General features: G+C 45.3%; 1 protein-coding gene across 1 annotated transcript in view; it reads left to right on the plus strand.

Annotated features, from left to right (window-relative positions):
* TLCD3A (TLC domain containing 3A) overlaps positions 1–24,186 on the plus strand; it is a 41,294-nt gene extending 17,108 nt beyond the window's left edge. Inside the window, exons 2-5 of the mRNA XM_081945496.1 lie at positions 3,170–3,253; positions 12,879–13,095; positions 19,705–19,800; positions 21,223–24,186. Coding sequence (XP_081801622.1) covers positions 3,170–3,253; positions 12,879–13,095; positions 19,705–19,800; positions 21,223–21,495 — 670 coding nt within the window. The 3' untranslated portion in view covers positions 21,496–24,186. The remainder of the gene's footprint in view (positions 1–3,169; positions 3,254–12,878; positions 13,096–19,704; positions 19,801–21,222) is intronic.
* Positions 24,187–25,591: the final 1,405 nt, after the last annotated feature.

Below are 25,591 nucleotides of genomic sequence, written 5' to 3' on the forward strand. Positions count from 1 at the left end.
GGCTGCATCAACAGAGGGAGAGAATCAAGATCACGCGAAGTGTTAATACCACTTTATAAGGCCTTGGTAAGGCCACTTGGAATATTTGCATTCAGTTCTGGTCGCACGATGTAAAAAAAGATGTGGAGACTCTAGAAAGAGTGCAGAGAAGAGCAAGAAAGAGGATTATGGGACTGGAGACTAAAACATATGAAGAACGGTTGCAGGAACTGGGTATGTTTAGCTTAAGAGAAAGAAGGACTAGGGGAGACATGATAGCAGTGTTCCAATATCTCAGGGGTTGCCCCAAAGAAGAGGGAATCAAGGTATTCTCCAAGGCACCTGAGGGCAGAACAAGAAGCAATGGGTGGAAACTAACCAAGGAGAGAAGCAACTTAGAACTAAGGATAAATTTCCTGACAGTTAGAACAATGAATCAGTGGAACAGAAGTTCCCTCCAGAAGTTGTGAATGCCCCAACACTGGAAGTCTTTAAGAAGATGTTGGATAGCCATTTGTCTGGAACGGTATAGGGTTTCCTGCCTAGGCAGGGGGTTGGACTAGAAGACCTCCAAGGTCCCTTCCAACTCTACTATTGTATTGTATTGTAACTGAAGGGATCTTAGAGGTCATCTAGATCTTCTCCCAGGAGAGGATCCACCATGCTATGAAATGCCTGTTTTTATCTGTGTATTGTTTTTATTGATTATTGTATGCCATCCAGAGCCTTACTGTGAGATGGGTTACTATATATACGTTTGAATACGTGTGTGTGTGTCATTGACTTACAACTGCAACGGAGACCAGAATTTCAGTTGTTGAGGGAGGCGTTGTTAAGTGAGTCACATCGGATTTTACAACCAGTTTTTGCCAACTTTGTTCCGGCCCGTTTCATGATCTCTTTTGCCATGGTTTCGGGGCAAATCACCTGCCGTTGTTAAGTGAATCATGCGGTTGTTAAGCCGACATATCTTAAAGTCTGCTGTCGACATTGTGATGGACGAACCCAACCGAAGCAAGCCCGATCGAGATAATCCAGTCTCTAATGCTAAATTTTATTGAGTACATCATAATTGGCAAAGATGAGGGCAAAACCAGATCTAACAAATTCCTGTGCAAACAAGCATAATTATAGATTCTACTTCCACCTATTAGGCGAGGTCACATTGACCAATGGAATTTCTTGATATTGTTGGGAGAAAGTCTGGTAAAAGCCCTGGAAAACCCCTGATGAGGTGTCCTTGGTTCCCACTCCTGGCATCTTGATGTCTGAAATCAAATTTCTATCTACCGCCACCCCCCAATAGTCCTTTGGCAAGCTGAGAAGTGATAATAGTTGCAACCCCAAAAGCGTCTTTTGAAGCTTGACATCTGCTGGCTGGGGAATTCTGGGAGTTGAAGTCCACCCATTTTAAAGCATGGTGCATGGGGAATTCTGGGAATTGAAGTCCCACCCATCTTAAAGGATGCTGGCTGGGGAATTCTGGGAGTTGAAGTCTTGTCTATTTTAAAGCATGCTGGCTAGGGGATTCTGGGAGTTGAAATCCACCCATTGTAAAGCATGCTGGCTAGGGAATTCTGGGAGTTGAAGTCTTGTCTATTTTAAAGCATGCTGGCTAGGGGATTCTGGGAGTTGAAATCCACCCATTGTAAAGCATGCTGGCTGGGGAATTCTGGGAGTGGAAGTCCACCCCTCTTAAAGCATTCTGGCTGGGGAATTCTGGGAGTTGAAATCCACCCATCTTAAAGCCTGCGGGCTGGGGAATTCTGGGAGTTGAAGTCCACCCATTTTAAAGCATGGTGCATGGGGAATTCTAGGAATTGAAATCCACCCATCTTAAAGGATGCTGGCTGGGGAATTCTGGGAGTTGAAGTCTTGTCTATTTTAAAGCATGCCGGCTGGGGAATTCTGGGAATTGAAATCCACCCATCTTAAAGCATGCTGGCTGGGGGATTCTGGGAGTTGAAGTCCATCCATTTTAAAGTATGGTGCATGGGGAATTCTGGGAATTGAAATCCACCCATCTTAAAGGATGCTGGCTGGGGGATTCTGGGAGTTGAAGTCTTGTCTATTTTAAAGCATGCCGGCTGGGGAATTCTGGGAATTGAAATCCACCCATCTTAAAGCATGCTGGCTGGGGGATTCTGGGAGTTGAAGTCCATCCATTTTAAAGCATGGTGCATGGGGAAGTCTGGGAATTGAAGTCCACCCATCTTAAAGGATGCTGGCTGGGGGATTCTGGGAGTTGAAGTCTTGTCTATTTTAAAGCATGCTGGCTGGGGGATTCTGGGAATTAAATCCCATCTGTCTTAAAGCATGCATGCTGGGGAATTCTGGAAGTGGAAGTCCACCCATCTTAAAGCAGGCTGGCTGGGGAATTCTGGGAGTTGAAGTCTTGTCTATTTTAAAGTATGCTGGCTGGGGGATTCTGGGAATTAAATCCCATCTGTTTTAAAGCATGCAGGCTGGGAAATTCTGGGAATTGAAATCCACCCATCTTAAAGCATGCTGGCTGGGGGATTCTGGGAGTTGAAGTCTTGTCTATTTTAAAGCATGCTGGCTGGGGAATTCTGGGAATTGAAATCCATCCATTTTAAAGCATGGTGCATGGGGAATTCTGGGAGCTGAAATCCACCCATCTTAAAGCATGCTGGCTGGGGAATTCTGGGAGTTGAACTCCATCCATTTTAAAGCATGCCGGCTGGGGAATTCTGGGAGTTGAAGTCCATCCATTTTAAAGCATGGTGCATGGGGAATTCTGGGAGCTGAAATCCACCCATCTTAAAGCATGCTGGCTGGGGAATTCTGGGAATTGAAATCCACCCATCTTAAAGCATGCTGGCTGGGGAATTCTGGGAATTGAAATCCACCCATCTTAAAGCATGCTGGCTGGGGAATTCTGGGAGCTGAAATCCACCCAACATAAAGTTGGCAAGTTTGAAAAATACTGCTCCAGATAACTTTAGCCTGCTATCCTATCTTCTCTTATCTTCTTTTTTTTTTCCTGTGAACTAAGCCTAGCCAGTTCGTTTAATCATCGCTCCGTTATCTTGATCCTCCTGGGTGTCTGTTGCAAGCTTCCGTCCGGTGGCTTCCAGAAATATTTCATATTTTTGCCTTGTCTGTTTCCCCCCTCTTCTCTCTCACCCACGTCCCTTATTCTGACTTTAATTTTGCTTTCTCCTTCTAGGCTGGTCTCTTCCATTCAAGCCGTCATGGCTACCCTCTCCGGTCTAGTTGTCATTTTCAGCTGCAAAGATGTGGTACACGACAGGTAATGAAAAAGAGAAAGAAAGAAAAAAACAGCGATAGGTATCTGAAATCCTGCTTGGACTTCGGACAGGATGCTCACCCGCCAAGATAGGAGATTCCAGAATTGGATGGGATTAGCAAAAATGTTTTAAGGATAAATCAGCTAAATGTTGGGAATGTCACCAATTGCCAGGAACGTATTATCATATGGGGTGGATGGGTAGGGACGCAAAAAGCTTATTGGGTGAAAATACAAATGTGGTTTCGAGAAAATGATACGTCAACCCGTAGAGTTTAAGCCAGAGGTATTTTTATTGGGTATTCTACCAGAGAAATAGAGTAAAGAAGATTCATATTTGACTGTACAAATAATAACAGCAGCTAGAATTGCATTTGCACAAAATTGGAAAGCAGATAAAAATCCCATGGGAAGGGGAGGTAATGAAGAAGATATTAGACTGTGCAGAAATGAACAGCTTTCCCCTTTTGGAAAGCTCTTTAATTGATTGATGAGAATTACATTGATCAAATGCTGTGCCAGCAGAAACACCTACCTACCTACTGTATTTCTCTCTCTCTCTATTTCTCTCTCTCTATCCTTCTACCTACCTACCTACCTACCTACACTCACTCACTCTCCCTACCTTCCTACTATATTTCTCTCTCTCTCTCTCCCTACCTACACTCTCTCTCTTCGTACCTACCTACTGTATTTCTCTTTCTTTCTCTATCCCTTTCTCTACCTACCTACTACCTACCTAACTACTCTCTCTCTTTCCCTACCTATCTACTGTATTTCTCTCTCTCTTTCTATTTTTCTCTCTCTATCGCTCTACCTACCTACCTACACACACTCTCTCCCTCCCTCCCTACTGTATTTCTCTCTCTCTCTATTTCTCTCTCTCTCTCTCTCTCTATCCATTTATCTACCTACCTAACTACTCTCTCTTTCCCTACCTACCTACTGTATTTCTCTCTCTCTTTCTATTTCTCTCTCTCTATCACTCTACCTACCTACCTACACACACACTCTCTATTTCTCTCTCTCTCTCTCCCTTTATCTACCTACCTACCCACTCTCTCTCTCTATTTCTCTCTCTCTATCCCACTATCTACCTACCTACCTACCTACCTAACTCCTCTCTCTCTGTTCCTATCTACCTACTGTATTTCTCTCTCTCTCTCTCCCTCCCTCCCTCCCTACACTCTCTCTCTCTTCCTACCTACCTACTGTATTTCTCTCTTTCTCTATCCCTTTCTCTCCCTCCCTCCCTCCCTACACTCACTCACTCTCCCTACCTTCCTACTATATCTCTCTCTCTCCCTCCCTCCCTACCTACACACTCTCTCTCCCTACCTATTTCTCTCTCTCTCTCTCTTTCTATTTCATCCCTCTACCTACCTACCTACCTGCACTCTCTCTCTCTCTATTTCTCTCTCTCCCTTTATCTACCTACCTACCTACACACTTTCCCTATCTCTCTATTTCTCTCTCTCTCTCTATCCCTCTATTTACCTACCTACCGAACTACTCTCTCTCTCTGTCCCTACCTACCTACTGGATTTCTCTCTCTTTCTCTCCCTCTTTATCCCTCTATTTACCTACCTATTTTTTTTTTTAAAAAATTGTCTCTTCAAAACCTCGGTGCGTCTTATACTCCGAAAAATACGGTATACCTAGGAATGAATTTGAAAGGAAAAACAAAAGACTTTTGACACAGAATCGGATGGGATTTCAGAGGGCGACACCAGGTACCCTTAAGGCCGAAAATGGGTAATCATTAGCCATTTAAGGCTACAGCTGCAGGCCCAATTTCAAAACGCCTTCCCTTGCAGAAAGTCCTCGACGTTTGCGACCACGATTGAGCTCACAACATCCGTCATTTAAGTGTGACAATCACCAAGTGACTTTCCCCCCCCCCCATTTTTTACAACCTTTCTCACCACGGCTGTTTAAGCCAGGGGTGTCCAAACTTGGGAACTTTAAGACTTGTGGACTTCAACTCCCAGAATTCCCCAGCCAGCCATGCTGGCTGGGGAATTCTGGGAGTTGAAGTCCACAAGTCTTAAAGTTCCCAAGTTTGGACACCCCTGGCTTAAGCGAATCCCTGCAGGGGTTGTGTGAGGCGCCCGGTTGGGAAGTGAATGCAGCTTCCCTGTTGATTTGGTTCGTCCGAAGGTCGCCAGAGTCGATCGCGTGACCCCCGGTGGACCACCACTGCCACCGTCGTAATTATGAGTCAGTGGCCAAGCACCTGAATTTTGATCACCTGCCCACGGGGACTCTGCAACGGTCGTAAAGGGTGAAATACGGTCAGAGTTCGCCTTTGGCAATGCCGCTGTGACTTTGAATGGTCACTAAAGGAATGATTGAAAATCATGGACCATCTGTAGCCATCTGTCTGTCTGTCTCTACCTCTCTCCTTATCTCTCACGCTCTCTCTCACTCTGTCCGTCCATCCGTCCGTCTCTCTGTCTATCTATCATCTATTACATTTACCTCCCTCCCTATCTCTCCCTATCTGTCTTATATCTATCTATCTATCTATCTATCTATCTATCTATCTATCTATCTATCTATCATCTATTACATCTACCTCCCTCCCTATCTCTCATCTATCTATCTATCTATCTATCTATCTATCTATCTATCTATCTATCTATCATCTATTACATCTACCTCCCTCCCTATCTCTCATCTATCTATCTATCTATCTATCTATCTATCTATCTATCTATCTATCATCTATCTATCTATCTATCTATCTATCTATCTATCTATCTATCTATCATCTATTATATCTACCTCCCTCCCTATCTCTCATCTATCTATATCTATCTATCTATCTATCTATCTATCTATCTATCTATCTATCTATCTATCTATCTATTTATTTATCATCTATTATATCTACCTCCCTCCCTATCTCTCCCTATCTCTTATATCTATCTCTATCTGGCTGGCTGTCAGTCTATCTATCTATCTATCTATCTATCTATCTATCTATCTATCTATCTATCTATCTATCTATCTATCTATCTATCTTATATAGACATTGAATAAATTACAGAACAAAACATTGAAACGACAAGAGTTATTAAATTTAAAAATTCAGTTTAGTTTATATACTCTGAAAAGAGTGCAGAGAAGAGCAAGAAAGAGGATTAGGGGACTGGAGACTAAAACATATGAAGGACGGTTGCAGGAACTGGGTATGTTTAGCTTAAGAAAAAGAAGGACTAGGGGAGACATGATAGCAGTCTTCCAATATCTCAGGGGTTGCCACAAAGAAGAGGCAGTCAAACTATTCTCCAAGGCACCTGAGGGCAGAACAAGAAGCAATGGGTGGAAACTAATCAAGGAGAGAAGCAACTTAGAACTGAGGAGAAACTTCCTGACAGTTAGAAGAATTAATCAGTGGAGCCACCCAGAAGTTATGGGTGCTCCATCACTGGAGATTTTAAGAATAGACTGGACAACCATTTGTCTAAAATGGTATAGGGTGTTGGGCTAAAAGACCTCCATGGTCCCTTCCAGTTCTGTTATACTGACCTACGTGCAGTTTGCTTTGTTTTGCTAGCAAATGTAAACCTTTTTTTCTCACAGGAACAATACACACATTTGTTGCATCGCTCACAAAAAAGCTACGTTCTGTGTGTGCAGAGTTCATCAGAGGCTTCTGGCAGAGCTGTCTGAGGGCAGCAGGCAGATAGCATCAAGGAAAGAGCGTGCGATGAACACAGGCGAGGCATTTCACTGGAGAGACGAAAACTATGCTGGATCTAGGACGGTAGTTAGATATAGATATAGATAGATAGAAAGATAGAAAGATAAAAAAATGGAAAGATAGATAGATAAATAGATAGATGATATAGATATAGATAGATAGAGATAGAAAGAGATAGATAGATAGATAGATAGATAGATAGATAGATAGATAGATAGATAGATAGATAGATGATAGATAGATAGATAGATAGATAGGTATAGAGATAGATAGATAGATAGATAGATAGATAGATAGATAGATAGATAGATATAGATAGATAGAGCTAGAAAGAGATAGATAGATATAGATATAGATATAGATAGAGCTAGAAAGAGATAGATAGATATAAATAGAGATAGAGATAGAAAGAGATAGATAGATGATAGATAGATAGATAGATAGATAGATAGATAGATAGATAGATGGTAGATGATAGATGATAGATGATAGATGATAGATGATAGATGATAGATAGGTATAGAGATAGATAGATAGATAGATAGATAGATAGATAGATAGATAGATAGATAGATAGATGATAGATGATAGATAGGTATAGAGATAGATAGATAGATAGATAGATAGATAGATAGATAGATAAAGATAGATATAGATATAGATATAGATGTAGATAGATTAGATAGATAGATAGATAGAGAGAGAGAGAGAGAGAGAGAGAGAGAGAGATAGGTATAGGTATAGATGGATAGATAGATAGATAGATAGATAGATAGATAGATAGATAGATAGATATAGATAGATAAAGATAGATAGATAGATAGATAGATAGATAGATAGATAGAGAGAGAGAGAGATAGATAGATAGATAGATAGATAGATAGATAGATAGAGATAGATAGATAGATAGATAGATATAGATAGATAGATAGATAGATAGATAGATAGATAGATATAGATATAGATATAGATATAGATATAGATAGGTAGGTAGATAGATAGAGATAGATAGATAGATAGATAGAGAGATAGAGAGAGAGAGAGATAGAGATAGATAGATAGATAGATATAGATAGATAGATAGATAGATAGATAGATAGATAGATAGATAGATAGATGATAGATGATAGATAGATAGATAGATAGATAGATAGATAGATAGATAGATGGATGATAGATAGATAGATATAGATAGATAGCCAAAAGCCAACATGGGTTTGTCAAAAACAGATCACGCCAGACTAATCTTATTGCATTCTTTGACAAAGTGATAAAATTAGTGGACCAGAGGAATGCTGTCGATATAGTTTACTTGGACTTCAGTAAGGCTTTTGATAAGGTAGACCATAACCTACTACTAGATAAAGTAGAAGAATGTGGGTTAGACAGCACCACCACCAGATGGATTCGTAACTGGCTGACCAACCGCACTCAACGTGTAGTTCTCAATGGAACTGCATCTACATGGAGGGAAGTATGCAGTGGAGTACCCCAAGGCTCTGTTTTAGGCCCAGTACTCTTCAACATCTTCATCAATGATTTGGATGAGGGAATAAATGGAAACTCATCAAATTTGCAGATGACACCAAGCTGGCAGCGAACACTCCAGAAGATAGGCTTAAGATACAGAAGGATCTTGACAAACTTGAACATTGGGCACTATCTAACAAAATGAAATTCAATGGTGAAAAGAGTAAGATTGTACATTAAGGCAAGAAAAACGAATTGTACAACAGGGGTGTCCAAACTTGGCAACTTTAAGACTTGTGGACTTCAACTCCCAGAATTCAACTCCCAGCAGAGCTGGCTGGGGAATTCTGGGAGTTGAAGTCCACAAGTCTTAAAGTTGCCAAGTTTGGACACCCCTGAGGTACAGTATAGGTGGTACCTCGCTCAATAGTAGCAACTGTGAGAGGGATCTTGGAGTCCTAATGGACAACCACTTAAATATGAGCCAGCCATGTGCAGCAGCTGCCAAAAAAGCCAACACAGTTCTAGGCTGCATTAACAGAGGGAGAGAATCAAGATCACGTGAAGGGTTAATACCACTTTACAAAGCCTTGGTAAGGCCACACTTGGAATATTTGCATTCAGTTCTGGTCACCACGATGTAGAAAAGATGCGAAGACTTTAGAAAGAGTGCAGAGAAGAGCAACAAAGATGATTAGGGGACTGGAGACTAAAACACATGAAGAACGGTTGCAGGAACTGGGAATGTCTAGTTTAAGAGAAAGAAGGACTAGGGGAGACATGATAGCAGTCTTCCAATATCTCAGGGGTTGCCCCAAAGAAGAGGGAGTCAAGCTATTCTCCAAGGCACCTGAAGGCAGGACAAGAAGCAATGGGTGGAAACTAATCAAGGTGAGAAGCAACTTAGAACTGAGGAGAAATTTCCTGACAGAACAATTAATCAGTGGAACAGAAGTTGCCTCCAGAAGTTGTGAATGCCCCAACACTGGAAGTCTTTAAGAAGATGCTGGATAGTCATTTGTCTGAAATGGTATAGGGCAGTGATGGTGAACCTATGGCACACGTACCACAGGTGGCACGCAGAGCCATTTGTCAGGGCACGCGAGGCGCATGCGCGCACTGGCCAGCTGAGTTCACCTTTTTAAAAGCCATTTTTCGCCCTCCCCAGGCTCCAGAGACTTTATAGGACCCTGGGGAGGGCGAAAAGAGCCTCCCCTGCCCTCCCAGAGGGCCTCCGGAGGCTTCAGGGACCGTCCAGAGGCTCCAAACAACCCTCCGAGCAAACCGGAAGATCCTTTTGAGTGCTCCGAAGGCTTCAGGGAAGCCTCCGGACAGTCCCTGAAGCCTCCGGAGGGCCTCCGGGGGGGGGGGGAGGCCCTTTTTGCCCTCTCCAGGCTCCTATAAAGCCTCTGGAGCCTGGGGAGGGCGAAAAAAGCATGTAAAATAGGGGGGGTCGCGCATTGTGCGTGCATGCGCACTGGGGTGTGTGTCACGCATTGCATTATGGGTGCGGCACACCCGCACACGACCCCCCCTGTGCTCCCCCCACTTGTGGCACACGAGCCAAAAAAGGTTCGCCATCACTGGTATAGGGTTTCTTGCCTAGGCAGGGGGTTGGACTAGAAGACCTCCAAGGTCCTTTCCAACTCTGATATTGTATATAAGAGTACTGGGCCTAAGACAAATCTTTGTGGTACCCCACTGCATACTTCCCTCCATATGTGTGTGTCTACACACACACACACACACACACACACACGTTAGTTAGTCAGTCAAAGTTATGACAACACTGAAAAAATGTGACTTAGGACCATTTTTCACACTTATGACCCTGGACACGTGATTTACATTAGGATGCTTGTCAACAGGTTCATACTTGTGACAGTCACAGCGTCCTGGGGTGGGGGGGGTGGGGCGTCAAAAGCGTGATCCCCCCTTTCGCGACCTCCCGACCAGCCAAGTCAATGGGGGAAGAAGCCGGATTCACTTAACAACCGTGCGACCCATTTAACGGCTGCAGTGATTCCCTTAACAAGTGTGACCAGACAGGTCTGAAAGGCGGGGCCAAACTCACCGAAAAGGCACGTCTCGGTTAGCGACGGAACCTTGGGGCTCTCTAAAGCTGCTTGTCAGGACAGGCCTGAATTTCGGTATGCGAAAAGCTTGCCAAGAAATATGATTTTGGGAGCATTGCCCAACACAATTATGTAGAAACCTCTTTGTATTCTTGTGTGTGCCTGATTGAGTATTTTGGTTACATTTCCGTCTAGGACAGATTGTTTTAGAAAAGGGAAACAGGTGAATTTTGTATCTGGCTAGGTCTAATTCAGAAAACAACAACAACAACTGGAATATCAAGATATATCCTCATCTGTGGTTTAAGGATTGGGCAGCTATCATGCCACAAGCGTGTTAATATTTGCCTTAATGCAAGGGTGTCCAAACTTAGGAACTTTAAGACTTGTGGACTTCAACGCCCAGAATTCCCCAGGAATTCTGGGCGTTGAAGTCCACAAGTCTTAAAGTTCCCATGTTTGGACACCCCTGCCTTACACGGGTGGTGTAGGAGACCTGTTAATATTTGCCTTAATGCAAGGGTGTCCAAACTTGGGAACTTTAAGACTTGTGGACTTCATTTTTTTTTAAAATTAATTTTTATTGAATGTTTTAATCTTTAAAAACAGTAAAAAAGACACAACAAGGGAAAAACACACAATAAAACAAAACAAAACACGGAACACACATAACAATATAGAGTAATTTTACAGCTTTCAATATCGGCTTTCCTGCCTAGCTTTTATAATTCTCCCTTCTGCATTGCCTTCCTATTACTATAGCCTTGTCCCATGATGTAACAAGCATAGTATAAACACTTATAGTAATATTCATTGTTTGTATCTCCATCTATTTGTATTCTCCATTTCCTCTTTTGGCTTCTGATTTGTAGCCACTTGTATATTTTATTCCATACATTATAGAAGTCCGATTCTTCTCTTTCTTTTAGTTCTATTGTCATTTTGTCCATTTCTGCACACTCGAGTATTTTCCTGATTATAGTTTCATCTGAGGGTGTATTAATTTTTTTCCAATTTTGTGCGAAGGCAATCCTGGCTGCAGTGAGTATGTGTATGATTATGTATTGAAATTGTTTGTCCATTTTTTGATCCAGGAGTCCTAATAAGAATGCTTCTGGTTTGAGTTCTATTTTTTGCTCAGTAATTTCTTCTAACCACTTTCGAATTTTGCACCAGTACTTCCTTGTGATGGGGCACGTCCACCACATGTGATAAAATGTTCCAGGCTTGTGATTGCATCTCCAACAATTAGGGGATAAATTTGGGTACATTTTGGCCAATCTCGCTGGAGGCAAAAAAACAACTGGAATATCAAGATATATCCTCATTTGTGGTTTAAGGACTGGGCAGCTATTATGCTACAAGCGTGTTAATATTTGCCTTAATGCAAGGGTGTCCAAACTTAGGAACTTTAAGACTTGTGGACTTCAACTCCCAGAATTCCCCAGCCAGCCATGCATGGCTGGCTGGGGAATTCTGGGAGTTGAAGTCCACAAGTCTTAAAGTTCCCAAGTTTGGACACCCCTGCCTTAACGGGTGGTGTAGGAGACCTTAATATTTGGGAACCTGATACCTTTTGGGTTTTGAATTCGTCTCAATTCCTCTTTGACTACAGGCAGTCCTCGACTTACGAACCACAACGGAGCCCCAAGTCCCTGTCGCTAAGTGAAACATGCGTTGCTAAGGGAAACACTTCTGCCCCGTTTTATGACTTTTCAAAGTTACAAGGATGCTGAGAAAACTGACTTGGGACCTTTTTTTCCCCACACTTAACGACCGTTGCAATGATCAGAAAGTCAGACGCTTGGCAAACGGCTCATATTTATGACGGTCGCAGTGTCCTGGGGTGACGTGATCCCCTTTTGCGAACTTCGGACAGGAAAAGTCACTGTCTTGCTTACCAACAGTAATTTGGGGCTCAATTGTCATAAGCTGAAGACTACCTGTAAAAGGATAAATAATACTACATCAACACACTGGCAGGAAAGGGGAATTATGGTCCCTTTGTGACTTGTGGACTTCAAGTCCCACAATTCCTGAGCCAGTATTGATGGATGACTCAGGAATTCTGGGAGTTGAAGTCCACAAGTCACAAAGGGGCCATCGCTCCCCATGCTGGCTCAGGAATTCTGGGAGTTGAAGTCCACAAGTCACAAAAAGGTCATTGTTCCCCATGCTGGCTCAGGAATTCTGGGAGTTGAAATCCACAAGTCACAAAAAGGCCATCGTTCCCCTCCCTTCCTCTGTGGGTTAATATATATAAACCCTAGACAGAACTTAGTCATTGTATGTTACATTACATGTATGAACGACATATAAGAAGTGTGACTTGCCCCAATCTAGTCGCCCTTACCGTTCTTCTCTCCCGCAACAGGCACTGGATCGCCAGGGAATATGTCTGGATCGTGGTGTCATACATGACCTATGATATTTACGTCATGTATCTTTGCCACTGGCACAAGACAAATCAAGACAAAGGACCATCCAACGGGAAGTACTCCTGGGATAACCTCCGAAGCTTTCTCCAGAAGGAAAGGCTGATGATCACCCACCACCTCTTCATCCTCCTCATCTTAACGCCGGTCGCTGTGGTGAGGCTACCTCCTGGGGATCAAAAGGGTGGTCGAACTATAGGCCTGATGTTGGTCAGGCCATCCATGTTATTGTGAAAGATGTCAATGGAAAACAACGTGATTCCTAGTTGTTGTTGTTTTTAAAAAATCTAAAAAAGGTCCTCGGCTTACGACCACAATTGAGCCCCAAATTTCTGTTGTTAAATGAGAGAGTTGTTAAGTGAGCTTTTGCCAATTTTTATGACTTTTCTTGCCACAGTTCTTAAGTGAGTCACTGAAGCTAAGTTAGCAACTAACTTAGTTAAGTTAATTAACTAAGTTAGTTAGGTGAATCTGGCTTCCCCCTTGACTCTGTTTGTCAGAAGGTCGTCAAAGGGGATCACATGACCCCAGGACACTGCAACTGTCATAAATACAAGTCCGTTGACAAGCACCTGAATTTTGATCATGTGACCATGGGAAGGCCGTCATTGTCTTAAGTGTGAAAAACGGTCATAAGTCACTTTTTTCCATGCTGTTGTAACTTCAAACGTTCACTAAATGAACTGTTGTAAGTCGAGGACTACCTGTGGAGTCAGTCCTCGACTTACGACCACAATTGCCACTGGGATTTTGATCATAAAGTGACGTGGTCGTTAAGCGAGTCGCCGCGTGATCCGTTTTTCCCCACGATTGTTTTGCCATGGTCGCGGAGCATATTGCACGGTGGTTAAGCGAATCTGACTTTGCTTGTTGGGAGGTCGCAAAAGGGGTTCCTGTGACACACACACACACACACACCCTGGGGACACTGCGACCGTCATAAATATGAGCCAGCTGCCAGGCATTTGAATTTTGATCACGTGACTGTGGGGATGCTACAATGGTTGATAAGTGTGAAAAATAGTGGTAAGTTATGTTTTTCAGTGCCGTTGTCATTTCGAACCAGAAGTGGTTTCAGCCGGTTCGGAGCGGTTTGCTCGAACCGGTTGCTCCAACAATCGGTTGATCCTGGCCACCTGCCCTATCCTGTCCTTTATTTCCTGCTTTCTAGCTTATCTCAATTACATGCCACAACTGATCCCCCCCCCCTCCCGCTGTTCTACTTACTGTTGCTGACTTGGAAAGTAAGCAGCTGAGCTTCTAAGTCAGGGGTGTCCAAACTTGGCAACTTTAAGACTTGTGGACTTCAACTCCCAGAATTCCCCAGCCAGCTGGCTGGGGAATTTTGGGAGTTGAAGTCCACAAGTCTTAAAGTTGCCAAGTTTGGACACCCCTGTTCTAAGTGCTCCATTTTCAAGTACTTTAGGCACGTGCACCAGGGTTGATATTCAGCGGTAGCGGAAATTTGGAGTAGTTCGGAGAACTGGCAAATAGTACCTCTGGTTGGCCCTGCCCCCATCTATTCTCTGCCTCCCAGGTCCCAGCTGATTGGCAGTATTCTTCCCCTGTCATGGCCACCAAACCATGCCATGCCCCAAAAGCCACGCCCACAGAACCGGTAATAAACATTTTTTGAATCCCACCACTGATGAGCGCACGCAAAGTGTGAGCGCGCGCGCGAAGCATGCACGCACCAAAACGGTTGTTCAATCAATCAATCATTGTTCAATCAATGATTATTAAAAATCATTGTTAAAAACCATATACATATCAAAATAGATGTGCATAAATATACATATACATAAACATAGACATAGACGGAGGAAGTAGAAAATATACTGTACCATATTTAGTTAAAAAATACAAATAAAATTAAAATTCCCTTAAAAATTCCACAATAAGATGTTTGCCAGGAGGTGAAAGATGGAGCTATAAATCGGCTAAGCCAGCTAATTGGAACAGGTGGGTCTTAAGCTTCTGTCGGAAGGAGCGGAGGTCGGTAGTAGTTCTAATATCGGGGGGGAGGTCATTCCAGAGGGTTGGGCCCATCACAGAGAAGGCTCTACTCCTAGGCGCCGCCCGTTGGCACTGCTTGGCGGATGGCACCTGGAGGAGTCCCTCCCTCTGAGAACGGATTGGTCGTAGGGATGTGTGAGGTGAGATGCGATCCCGCAGGTAACTAGGTCCCATGCCATGGAGCGCTTTAAAGATAGTAACCAACACCTTGAAACGCACCCGAAAAACCACAGGTAGCCAGTGCAGCTCGCGCAGGAGTGGTATTATATGGGAGTATCTTGTTCCTCCCATGATGGCCCGCGCGGCCGCATTCTGAACTAGCTGTAGTCCTCGGGTGCATCTCAAGGGGAGCCCCATGTAGAGAGCATTGCAGTAGTCCAGGCGAGACGTCACCAGCGCATGAGTGACCGTGCGTAGGGCGTCCCGATCCAATAGGGGGCGCAATTGGCGCACCAGGCGAACCTGGTGGAACGCCCCCCTTGCCACGGCTGCCACATGGTCATCCATCGACAGCCGGGCATCAAGGAGGACGCCCAGATTGCGTGCCCGTTCCACGGGGGGCAATTGTTCGCCCCCTATGGCCAGCGATGGCATCCACTGGTTGAACCGGGGCGCCGGTAGCCACAGCCACTCAGTCTTGGAGGGGTTGAGTCTGAGTCTGTTGTCCCCCATCCAGACCCGAACGGCTTCCAAGCACCGGGACATCATTTCGACGGCCTCGTTGGGGTGGTTAAACCAACAGCCTCCGGTTTAGCATCCCACCACTGCTTCAAGCGGTTGCTAGATGAATGGTTGCAAGTCGAGGACTGCCTGCAGTGCATTGAAACTGTAAAATGAATTAATTTATTTAAATGAAAACGAATTAATACTTAAATCCTTTAAAAACTCCACTACGAGATCAATACGAGATCAGACAACACCTGGATGAAGAGATGTTTGCAATACAATACAATACAATAGCAGAGTTGGAAGGGACCTTTGAGGTCTTCTAGTCCAACCCCCTGCCTAGGCAGGAAATCCTATACCGTTTCAGACAAATGGCTATCCAACATCTTCTTAAACACTTCCAGTGTTGGGGCATTCACAACTTCTGGAGGCAACTTCTGTTCCAGTGATTAATTGTTCTCACTGCCAGGAGATTTCTCCTCAGTTCTAAGTTGCTTCTCTCCTTGCTTAGTTTCCACCCATTGCTTCTTGTTCTGCCCTCAGGTGCCTTGGAGAATAGTTTGACTCCCTCTTCTTTGTGGCAACCCCTGAGATATTGGAAGACTGCTATCCTGTCTCCCCTAGTCCTTCTTTCTATTAAACTAGACGTACCCAGTTCCTGCAACCGTTCTTCATATGTTTTAGTCTCCAGTCCACTCATCCTCTTTGTTGCTCTTCTCTGCACTCTTTCTAGAATCTCCACATCTTTTTTACATCATGGCGACCAAAACTGGATGCAGTATTCCAAGTGTGGCCTTACCAACGCCTTGAAAAGTGGTATTAACCCTTCATGTGCTCTTGATTCTGTCCCTCTGTTGATGCAGCCTAGAACTGTGTTGGCTTTTTGGGCAGCTGCTGCACACGGCTGGCTCATATTTAAATGATTGTCCACTAGGACTCCAAGATCCCTCTCACAGTTACTACTATTGAGGAAGATACCACCTATACTGTACCTGTGCATTCCATTTTTGTTGCCTAAATGTAGAACCTTACTCTTTTCACCATTGAATTTCATTTTATTAGATAGTGCCCAATGTTCAAGTTTGTCAAGATCCTCCTGTATCTTAAGCCTATCTTCTGGAGTGTTGGCTATTCCTGCCAGCTTGGTGTCATCTGCAAATTTGATGAGTTCCCCATTTATTCCCTCATCCAAATCATTGATGAAGATGTTGAAGAGTCCTGGGCCTAAAACAGAGCCTTGGGGTACTCCACTGCATACTTTCCTCCATGTAGATGCAGTTCCATTGAGGACTACACGTTGAGTGCGGTTGGTCAGCCAGTTACGAATCCATCTGGTGGTGATGCTGTCTAACCCACCTTCTTCTACTTTATCTAGTAGTAGGTTATGGTCTACCTTATCAAATGCCTTACTGAAGTCCAAGTAAACTATATCAACGGCATTCCTCTGGTCCACTAATTTTGTCACATTATCAAAGAATGCAATAAGATTAGTCTGGCATGATCTGTTTTTGACAAATCCATGTTGGCTTTTGGCTATTACTTTGTTTGCTTCTAGGTGTTCGCAAATTCGTTGCTTGATTATTTTTTCCAGAATCTTTCCTGGTATTGAGGTTAGGCTGATAGGTCTGTAGTTTCCTGGATCTGCTTTTTCCCTTTTTTGAAGATTGGAACCACATCAGCTCTTTTCCAATCCTCTGGTAGTTCCCCGGTGTTCCAGGATCTCTGAAAGATATAATTCAGTGGTTCTGAGATCTCGTCTGCTAGTTCCTTCAGAACCCTGGGGTGTAATCCATCCGGTCCTGGTGATTTGAACTCATCTAGGGTAGACAGGTGCTCACTTACCATTTTCTTCCCTATTTCAACTTGTGTTCCTAATCTGATTTTTGTGGTGCTGCTTTTGACAGGTTGGACTGTTTTATCCCTTTGTTTAAAGACAGATGCAAAAAAAAAAGAATTAAATAGTTCTGTTTTCTCCCTGTTGCTTGTCACATTTTTGCCACTTTCTCCTAGCAATGGACCAATTGTTTCCTTAACTTTTTTCTTGTATTTAACATGTTGGAAGAAGCTTTTTTGTTACTTTTTACTTTTGTGGCATGCCTTTCTTCATTGTGAGCCTTAGCTTTCCTCACTTCATCTTTACAGGCTCGGACTATGCAAAAGCTATGCAAAAGCTCCTGTTTTAAATGCTCGGGAAATGTGGCCCAACCGTTTTTCTAATGGGCAGGCAGACATTCCACCTGTGAAGTCTGCATTCTCCCGATGGATATCGAAGCAACGTCCAGTTTGCCTTTTATTTATTGGGGGAGAGGGGGCAGTTGTATAATCTTGCTAAATCAAAGCCAGCCTTCCCTCGCATTGTTGTGACCCGCCAGTGGTCAGCAGAACTGCTAACAGACTCAGATAGTAAGGAGGTTGGGGAGGAAGATGGGCCAGTCCTGGAGTCTGGGGAAGGCTCTGATGAGGGCTCTGTGTATGAGGCAGAGAGGGGGCCAGGGCCGTATGCCAGTTATCAGCTGCCATCAGAGTCAGACATCAATGAGGCAGACAAACAGCTGGAGCCTGTCCCCAGTGTGCGCATGCGCAGAGCTGCCAGGAGAAGGGAACAGCTAAGGAATAAGAGCCGACTCGGGAGTAAAGGCACAGGTGGATGGTAAATGGCCCCTCCCAGAGAGAGTAAACAGGAACGAAAGGGGAGTGGAGTTTGCAGGAGACAATTAGTTCCTTTCAGTAGGGTGAAGATCTCTTCCTGACTTCTTGCCAAGGAATTGCTGCTACAGCATGGAGTTTAGAACATATCAGCCTGGCAGCTCTCCAAGCCTGATAAAGGTCTGTGGTTGTGAAATCTCTTGAAAGACTGTTGGCCGGGACTTTGCTGCAGAGGAATTCCCTTTAAAGTGACATAAAAGGGGTTTTATTGGGACGAGGAGTCGGCTTCATGCTCATGGGAAGGTCAGAACACGCATGCCAAAGTCTCGGTGCTCCTCAATGAGACGATACTGGATCTCGGGGTCTCATTCTGTGGGTTTTCCAAGATCCGACCTGTAATCCTGGTTTGTCCTTGGTTTCGCATTGATCCCGCAGCCAAAATGAGCCCCCTTCCTTTTGCTGCGAAGGTTGTGGCTCGAAGGCTGCAGAATAGCTGTGTGCGCCTGTGTGGGGGTATGCAGGCACACGGGGCCAGGGAACCCCAAGGTGGCTGACGGGCATTGAAGCTGGTAGGCCTTGAAGATGGTATAGGGTTTCCTGCCTAGGCAGGGGGTTGGACTAGAAGACCTCCAAGGTCCCTTCCAACTCTACTCTTGTATTATATTGTAGGTCAGGCTGCAAGCAGTTTGCATCCCATCCATGGCTCTAAAACAGGGCTGTCAATCCTGTGGCCCGCGGGCCGGATGCGTCACGCACTGGCCACGCCCACGCCCAGTTTAGTGAAGAGGGGAAAAATCCCATTAGGTCATGTGATGCCGCAAATTTGACACTCCTGCTCTAAAGCATCCTTTTCCACTGGATCCTCCCTCCCTCCCTCCCTTCCTCTCCCTCTCTCTTGTCTCTCTCTCTGTCTCTCTCTTGCTCCCCCCCTCTCTCTTCCACACTCTTTCTCTCTTTCTCTGTCTCCCGCTCCCTCCCTCTCTCACCCCCTTCCTCCCTCTTTCTCTTTCCCTCCCTCTTCCTCTCCCTCCCTTTCTCTCTCTCTCCCACACTCTTCCTCTCTTTCTCTCTCCCTCTCCCTCCCCCTCTCTTCTTCTCTCCCTCTCCCTTCCTATTTTTCTACCTCCCTTTCTCTCTCCCCCTCTTCCTCTCTCTCTCCCACACTCTTCCTCTTCTTCCCTCTGTCCCTCTCCCATTTCTTCCCTCTCTCCCTCCCTCTCTTTCTCCCACCATCTTTTCCTCCCTCTCTCTCCCTTTCTTCCTCCCTCTTCCTCCCTCCTTCTCTTCCCCACTCTTCCTCTCTCTCACCCCCTCTCCCTCCCTCTGCCCCTCTCTCCCTCCCTCCCTCTCCCTCCCGCTCTCTTCCTCTTTCTCTCTCCCCCACTGCCTCCCTTCCTCCCACCCGCCCTCCCTCTCTCCCTCTCTCTTTCTCTACAGCATCTGCGAGGTGAACTCGGAGACTTTTTCGTGGGCTGCATCTTTACTGCCGAGCTGAGCACCCCGTTTGTATCCCTGGGGAAGATCCTGATGCAGGTAAGTATTTCAGACCTGGGACCTTCGTATCTTTCTTATTATTATTACTATTATTATTAACTTTAGATGCCACCCTTCTCACCTCGCAAAGCGACTCTGGGCGGCTTTCAATGAAAATGCGAAGCCCTGTTAGTCCTTAACTTTCAGCCCCAAATTTCCTTTGCCAGGCAAGGCAGCTGTTAAGCAAGTTTCGCCCCCTTTTTTTGGCCAGGGTTGTTAAGCGAGTTGCTGTGGTTGTTAAATGAGTTACGCAGTCTGTCAGCGTTGGCAGCATCCATCACATCCAGAAAGCACACACAGGTAACTGATTCAGCAGGAATTCATTAGCTTCTCTTTATATATAATATAACACATGGAGTAAATATACAATACCAAAATAGGTTTTTCCAACGTGATAGTAAATCCAAGCAAACACAGGCAGAGGACAGAATAGTTTCAGTTTCAGTTCAGAGCAGCAGACTAGTTTAGAGCTCAACATAGAGCTGCAAAGCTAAGCCACGCCCAGGCTCCTTGCTGTCTCCTTGTTGCTCACACAGCAAATACCATTTCAGTTTCCAAACAACTCTCATTGGCTGACTTAGTTGCTATGCCTGTTCATTGGCTGACCTTGTTACCATGTCTTCCAGGTCATGAAGTCTCATACACTGACCCAGTCGTTAAGGGAACCTGGCTTACCCCATTGGCCTTGCTTGTCAGAAGCTGGCCTGGAACGTTACAGATGCTGATTATTTAACAGCTGCCGTGGTTGGCTTAACTACTGTGGCAAAAAATGGTCATAAAATGAGGCGCAACTCACTTAACAACCTCGCTTCACAATGAATATTTTGGGCTCAATAATGTTCATAAGTCGAGGACAATCCATGGTAGAATTTCGGAAGCCCTCTACAGGTAGTCCTTGACTTACAGATGTTCACTTAGTGACCATTTGAACTTACAACGACACTGAAAAAGTGACTTATGACCATTGCTGTGGTTGGTTATGTGATCAAAATTCAGATGCAACTGACTCGTATTTATGACGGTCGCAGTGTCCCGGGGTCACGTGATTCTCTTTTGCGACCTTCTGGGGAAGTCAGATTCACTTAACAACCCTGTTCCTAACTTAACAACCACAGCGATTCACTTAACAACTGTGGCAGGAAAGGTTGTAAAATGGGACAAAATTCACTTCGCATCTGCTTGCCGAGCAACAGAAATTTTGGGCACGATTGGCATCGTAAGTCGAGGACTACCTTTACTAAGGCTTAAAAGGAAGCAAGTCAGAACACAAATCATACAGAGATGCAGCAGGCACCCTCCTGCCCCATGCAGGAATTAAAGAAGCAACGGTGGGAATCACTCACAGCCTTTATCTTATTTGTGGGCCAGTGTTGCCTGTCCTTTAACCTTCTCAACATTTTCTTTTGGGGGGGGTGTTGACAGCTGAAAATGCAAGATTCCCTCCTGCATAAGATCAACGGAATCCTCATCTTGGTTACGTTCTTCATCTGCCGGATCCTCCTTTTTCCGTACATGTACTGGGTTTATGGGCGACAGACGAACGTGCCGATCTACGAGGTGCCCTTCCGCATCCCTCTGCATTGCAACGTGGCCAACGCCTTCCTGATCGCGCCCCAGATCTACTGGTTTGCTCTCATCTGCCGCAAAGCGATGAGGCTCTACAGCAGTTCACCAGCTCCGGATCGAACGCGATAGCAAAAAAACACCACAAAATCCCCTTTGGAAGCAACCTGCCTTATGTTTCTGGACTGAGGGATTTGGGGGGGGAAGCGCCATTGCGGAACCGGCTGCTGTTCTTCCCAGCCGAGATGGAGGTGAATCACCTCCGCAGAGGTGCCTTCGTGGTCGCCAAACCATCACGAGCCTTGAGGTTGTATGTTTCCGAAGCTCCCCGTATCCATGCCCACTGACTGCAGCGGTGTTCCAGATGTGTTCCAGATGTTGAAAGTGGAACCTGGGACTTGCAGATGGCCAGCCCCGGAGGCCATGAGAATTCTGCAAATCTCTTCTTTTGCCCCAACATCTTTAGTTGGCGGTTTAGGGCAACGAGGTTAGAGAACACCGCACAGACTGGTTTGCACGTTGTCCTTTGATTATCCCACATCAGAGCGTGCCCTGATCTTTTTCACTTCCTCACCTTGAAAAAAATGTCTACCTTCTACAACAGGGGTGTCAAACTGGCAGCCACGGCTACCCTAGCTCCGTGAAGGGAAAAAATGTCACGAAACATCACGTGACAGCAACATGACGCGGTGAGTTTGACACCCGTGTTCTAAACCTTCTTCGATATGTTCTCTGTTGTGCCAGTTTGCTGCTGGTAAAATACGGATAGCCTATTTGGACTTCTTGAAGGCTGCCTAGATTTTACCAAAAGTGCCGAGGGATTGCGCCTGGAAAATGTTAGCCTCCCTTTTGTTTTTTGTTAAAAATACATCTCAACATTCTTGTGTTTCTCATTCATACGGATAGTCATGCTTAGAAAAAAAAACAGAAACTGGAGAGAATTGGGACCGCCATTGTCCCAAATCGTGGAAAGATTCTCACTTCGAACAGACAACATTGTCCAATGTTGCATTTTTTTGCACATTCCAAGCGCCCTTTCGATGCACAACATGGAAAACTTGGGCGACGTCAAGGTCATGTCGGAACAGGTGCCAACTTTTGAGGCGGATAACCGGATCGTGATTCAAGAAAAGGTTCAAGACGAGAATTTTTGGTGCTCCGTGTGTGTGACACACGTAAAAATCAATGAGGCTTCAACTAGTGGCGTTCCCACTGCCATCTTGATTTTTTCTGACTTTGCAGCTATTAACAGAGAAAAGAAGGGAAATTGAGAGAGTGATCTGAAGTGAAGATGAAGTTGCTGAGGATGGAACGAACTGGCTGTTCAGATCTGGAAGGGTTCTTGTAAGATTCTGTTCTGTCCCAAACATGACAAACCCTCTGTAATTAAATCAACTATTCCTTTATTAAGAACACCAGCAGCCCTGGCAAAAAGTCCCACACAGCAGGCTATCAGTGGCTGATCGGCAGGGAGATGAATAATTGTCTACCACACCTATTCATCTCTGCTCCCTGCCTTTTATCCCCAGAGCTAGGGTGGGATGTCGCTAGCAGTGGTAGCTCTTCCATCCCAAGGACCAGCCCATAGATTTCCACTGCTCGCCTCTCCTCTGCCTTCTGCGTATCTGCACATCCGGCACTGGACATAGCTGTTCCTCCTCTTCCTCATCAGCCACCTCCAGAGCTGGGGGCTGTTGACTCTCCATCTTAGGGCTGAGGGCGAATTGGCCACGAAAAATTGGACACAGCAACTTGTCCCATGCTATACAGAGAGTCCTTATTTCCATTCAGCTTTGGAAAGACAACGGGTTTTCCCCAAAATATGACCTACTCTGAAAGTAAGCCCTAGCTTGATTTTTTTACACGTGCGCCCAAAATAAGCCCTAATTAAGACCACGCCCACTCCGGGGTGCACAGCAGTGGTGGGTTCATACTGGTTCGGACTGGTTCGGCTGAATTGGTAGTGGTTTGGTAGCCTGGGTCCCTGGAACTGGCAGCGATCCAGGACTGCCATGCCCCCAAACAGGTTCTCTGGGTGGCGCCATAGGTGCCACCATGTTGTTTTTTGGTTTGCGCAGAACTCTTTTCATTGCACAAATTTAATTTCTCCCCCTTTTAAAATGTTTCGCGCATGCGCAAACCTATTTATATACCAATGCGCATGCACGTGGTAAATTGCGCACCCATCGAACTGGCAGTAATGCCAGCAGCAACCCACTCCTGGTGCACAGGTAAAAATTAAGCTAGGGTGCAGATGGTGGGGTGGTGGTGGTGGAGCTTCCCTACTACTTGCCTTCGGATAGTTGCGGCCAGGCATCGCACACCTCGGCCCATTTCTTCTGCAGCTATTCCCTGTGTCTTGCGATGACGTCAAAACCGGAATCTCCAATCCGGAGTGGTATTACTGGCTGCAGAGACCCTCAGGAAAATCTTTCTGGCCTTGCCGGGCAAAGAAGTTCTTGAAGGCCTCTGATAGTGAAAAAGAGGACTGGCCCAAGGCGCACAAGTGAGGTGAGTCAGTGGATGACATCCATGCCTCGAAAATAAGACCTGGTGCCTTTTTTTGTGGCAAGAAAATATAAAACAGGGTCAGGGGTGGGTTACGGCAGGCATTACTGCCAGTATGGTTGTTTGTGTGCCCTGCGCTGCGGTGGGTTCCATATTCCGTATACGGCGTGCGCATGCGTCATACTTGCCTGCGACGCTTCCGCAAGCCTCCGCGACGTTCCAGCTGCTCGGTGGAGCGTTGCTCAGGCGCCGAATGCGCCATGCATGTGCGCAGAAACGCCAAAGTGTTAAAGCACAGGTAAGGAGCTTGGGCGGGCGGGTAGGCCCTCCGGAGCTCCGGTATGCCCGTATCGGGGTGTGCCACCTGCAACCCCCCACCGCATGCGCAGTGCAATTACAATTGTTCTGTGCATGTGCAGAACTGAAAAACAAGATGGCGGTGCATATGGCGCTCCCTGGAGAACTGGTTCAAGGGCATGGCAGGCTTGGGTCGCTGCCGGTTCCAGGGACTCAGGCTGCCAAACCACTTTGGCCGAACCGGTACGAACCGATAGGAACCCACCACTGGATAGGGTCTTATTTTCACGGAAACACAATAGGGCGCTGCTCGCTCAAGGTCGTGGTTTTGGGGCAGGGGAGAATAGAGAAATCTTTTCCAAACATGGGTGGTGGAAACAAATTGATAGGACTTGAGGAAGCTGAAACATTCGCCTGGTTATTTGCTACTACCGATAATCCTCAACTTAACAATGATTCGTTTAGTGACTCTTCAACATTACAACGGCGCTGAAAAATGTGACACACTACCGTTTTCCACACCGCAGCGTCCTTGTGCTCACGTGATCAAAATTCAGACCTTTGGCGACTGACTCATATTTATGACGGTCGCAGGGTCCCGGGGTTGCGTTTGGTCCTCTTTGGTGAACGTCAGACCAGCAAAGTCAACGAGGAAGCCAGATTCACTTAACAACGCATTCCTAACTTAACAACGGCAGCGATTCACTGGGCAACCGTGGGAGGAAAGGTCGTAAAATGGGGAAAAACTCACTTAACAACTGTCTCGCTGAAAAGTGGGAATTTGGGGCTTTATTGTGGTTGTAAGACGAAGATTTACCTGTGTACAGTTCCATCTATGCTGCTGGAAATGTTTGAAAAAGTGCTGTTTTGAGTCGGGGGGCATTTGAATATTTACAGTCGGGTCAGGATGGCTGTCTCGGGCCTAAAATGCTATGATTTGTGCTTGAAATGTGTCCGATTAAAACCATTTTTGTCCCTAGCTTGTGTATATCACAAGAGACAACCATCTTTAAACAAGCGTTTCTCATTCTCAGCCATTTTAAGATGGGTGGACTTCAACTCCCAGAATTCCCCAGCTGACCGGCTGGGGCATGCTGGGAGTTGAAGTCCACCCATCTTAAAAGTTGCTGAGATCGAGAAATGCTGTAGACTGAGGAAATAAGTCTACATGGAGGTTTATCTTCCCTAATTCCATCTCTTGCTTAACTTATTTTGCCCATCCAAGGAACAAGCAGCTGCTGGAACCAGGTTAAATCCTGGTTTGAATGAATAAAGTTCCCCCACAGGAGCATTTCCCCCCCCCCCCGTGTCAAAGCACTCGGTGCTGTTACATCACCATACAATTTTTGTTATAACCCCCCCAAAATGCAATGTAGAAAATAATAGTATGTTCATACACTGATTCATGATGGAGAACATACAA

This window comes from Natrix helvetica (genome assembly GCF_964273705.1).
Source record: "Natrix helvetica genome assembly, chromosome: 2".
Classification (NCBI taxonomy): domain Eukaryota; kingdom Metazoa; phylum Chordata; class Lepidosauria; order Squamata; family Natricidae; genus Natrix; species Natrix helvetica.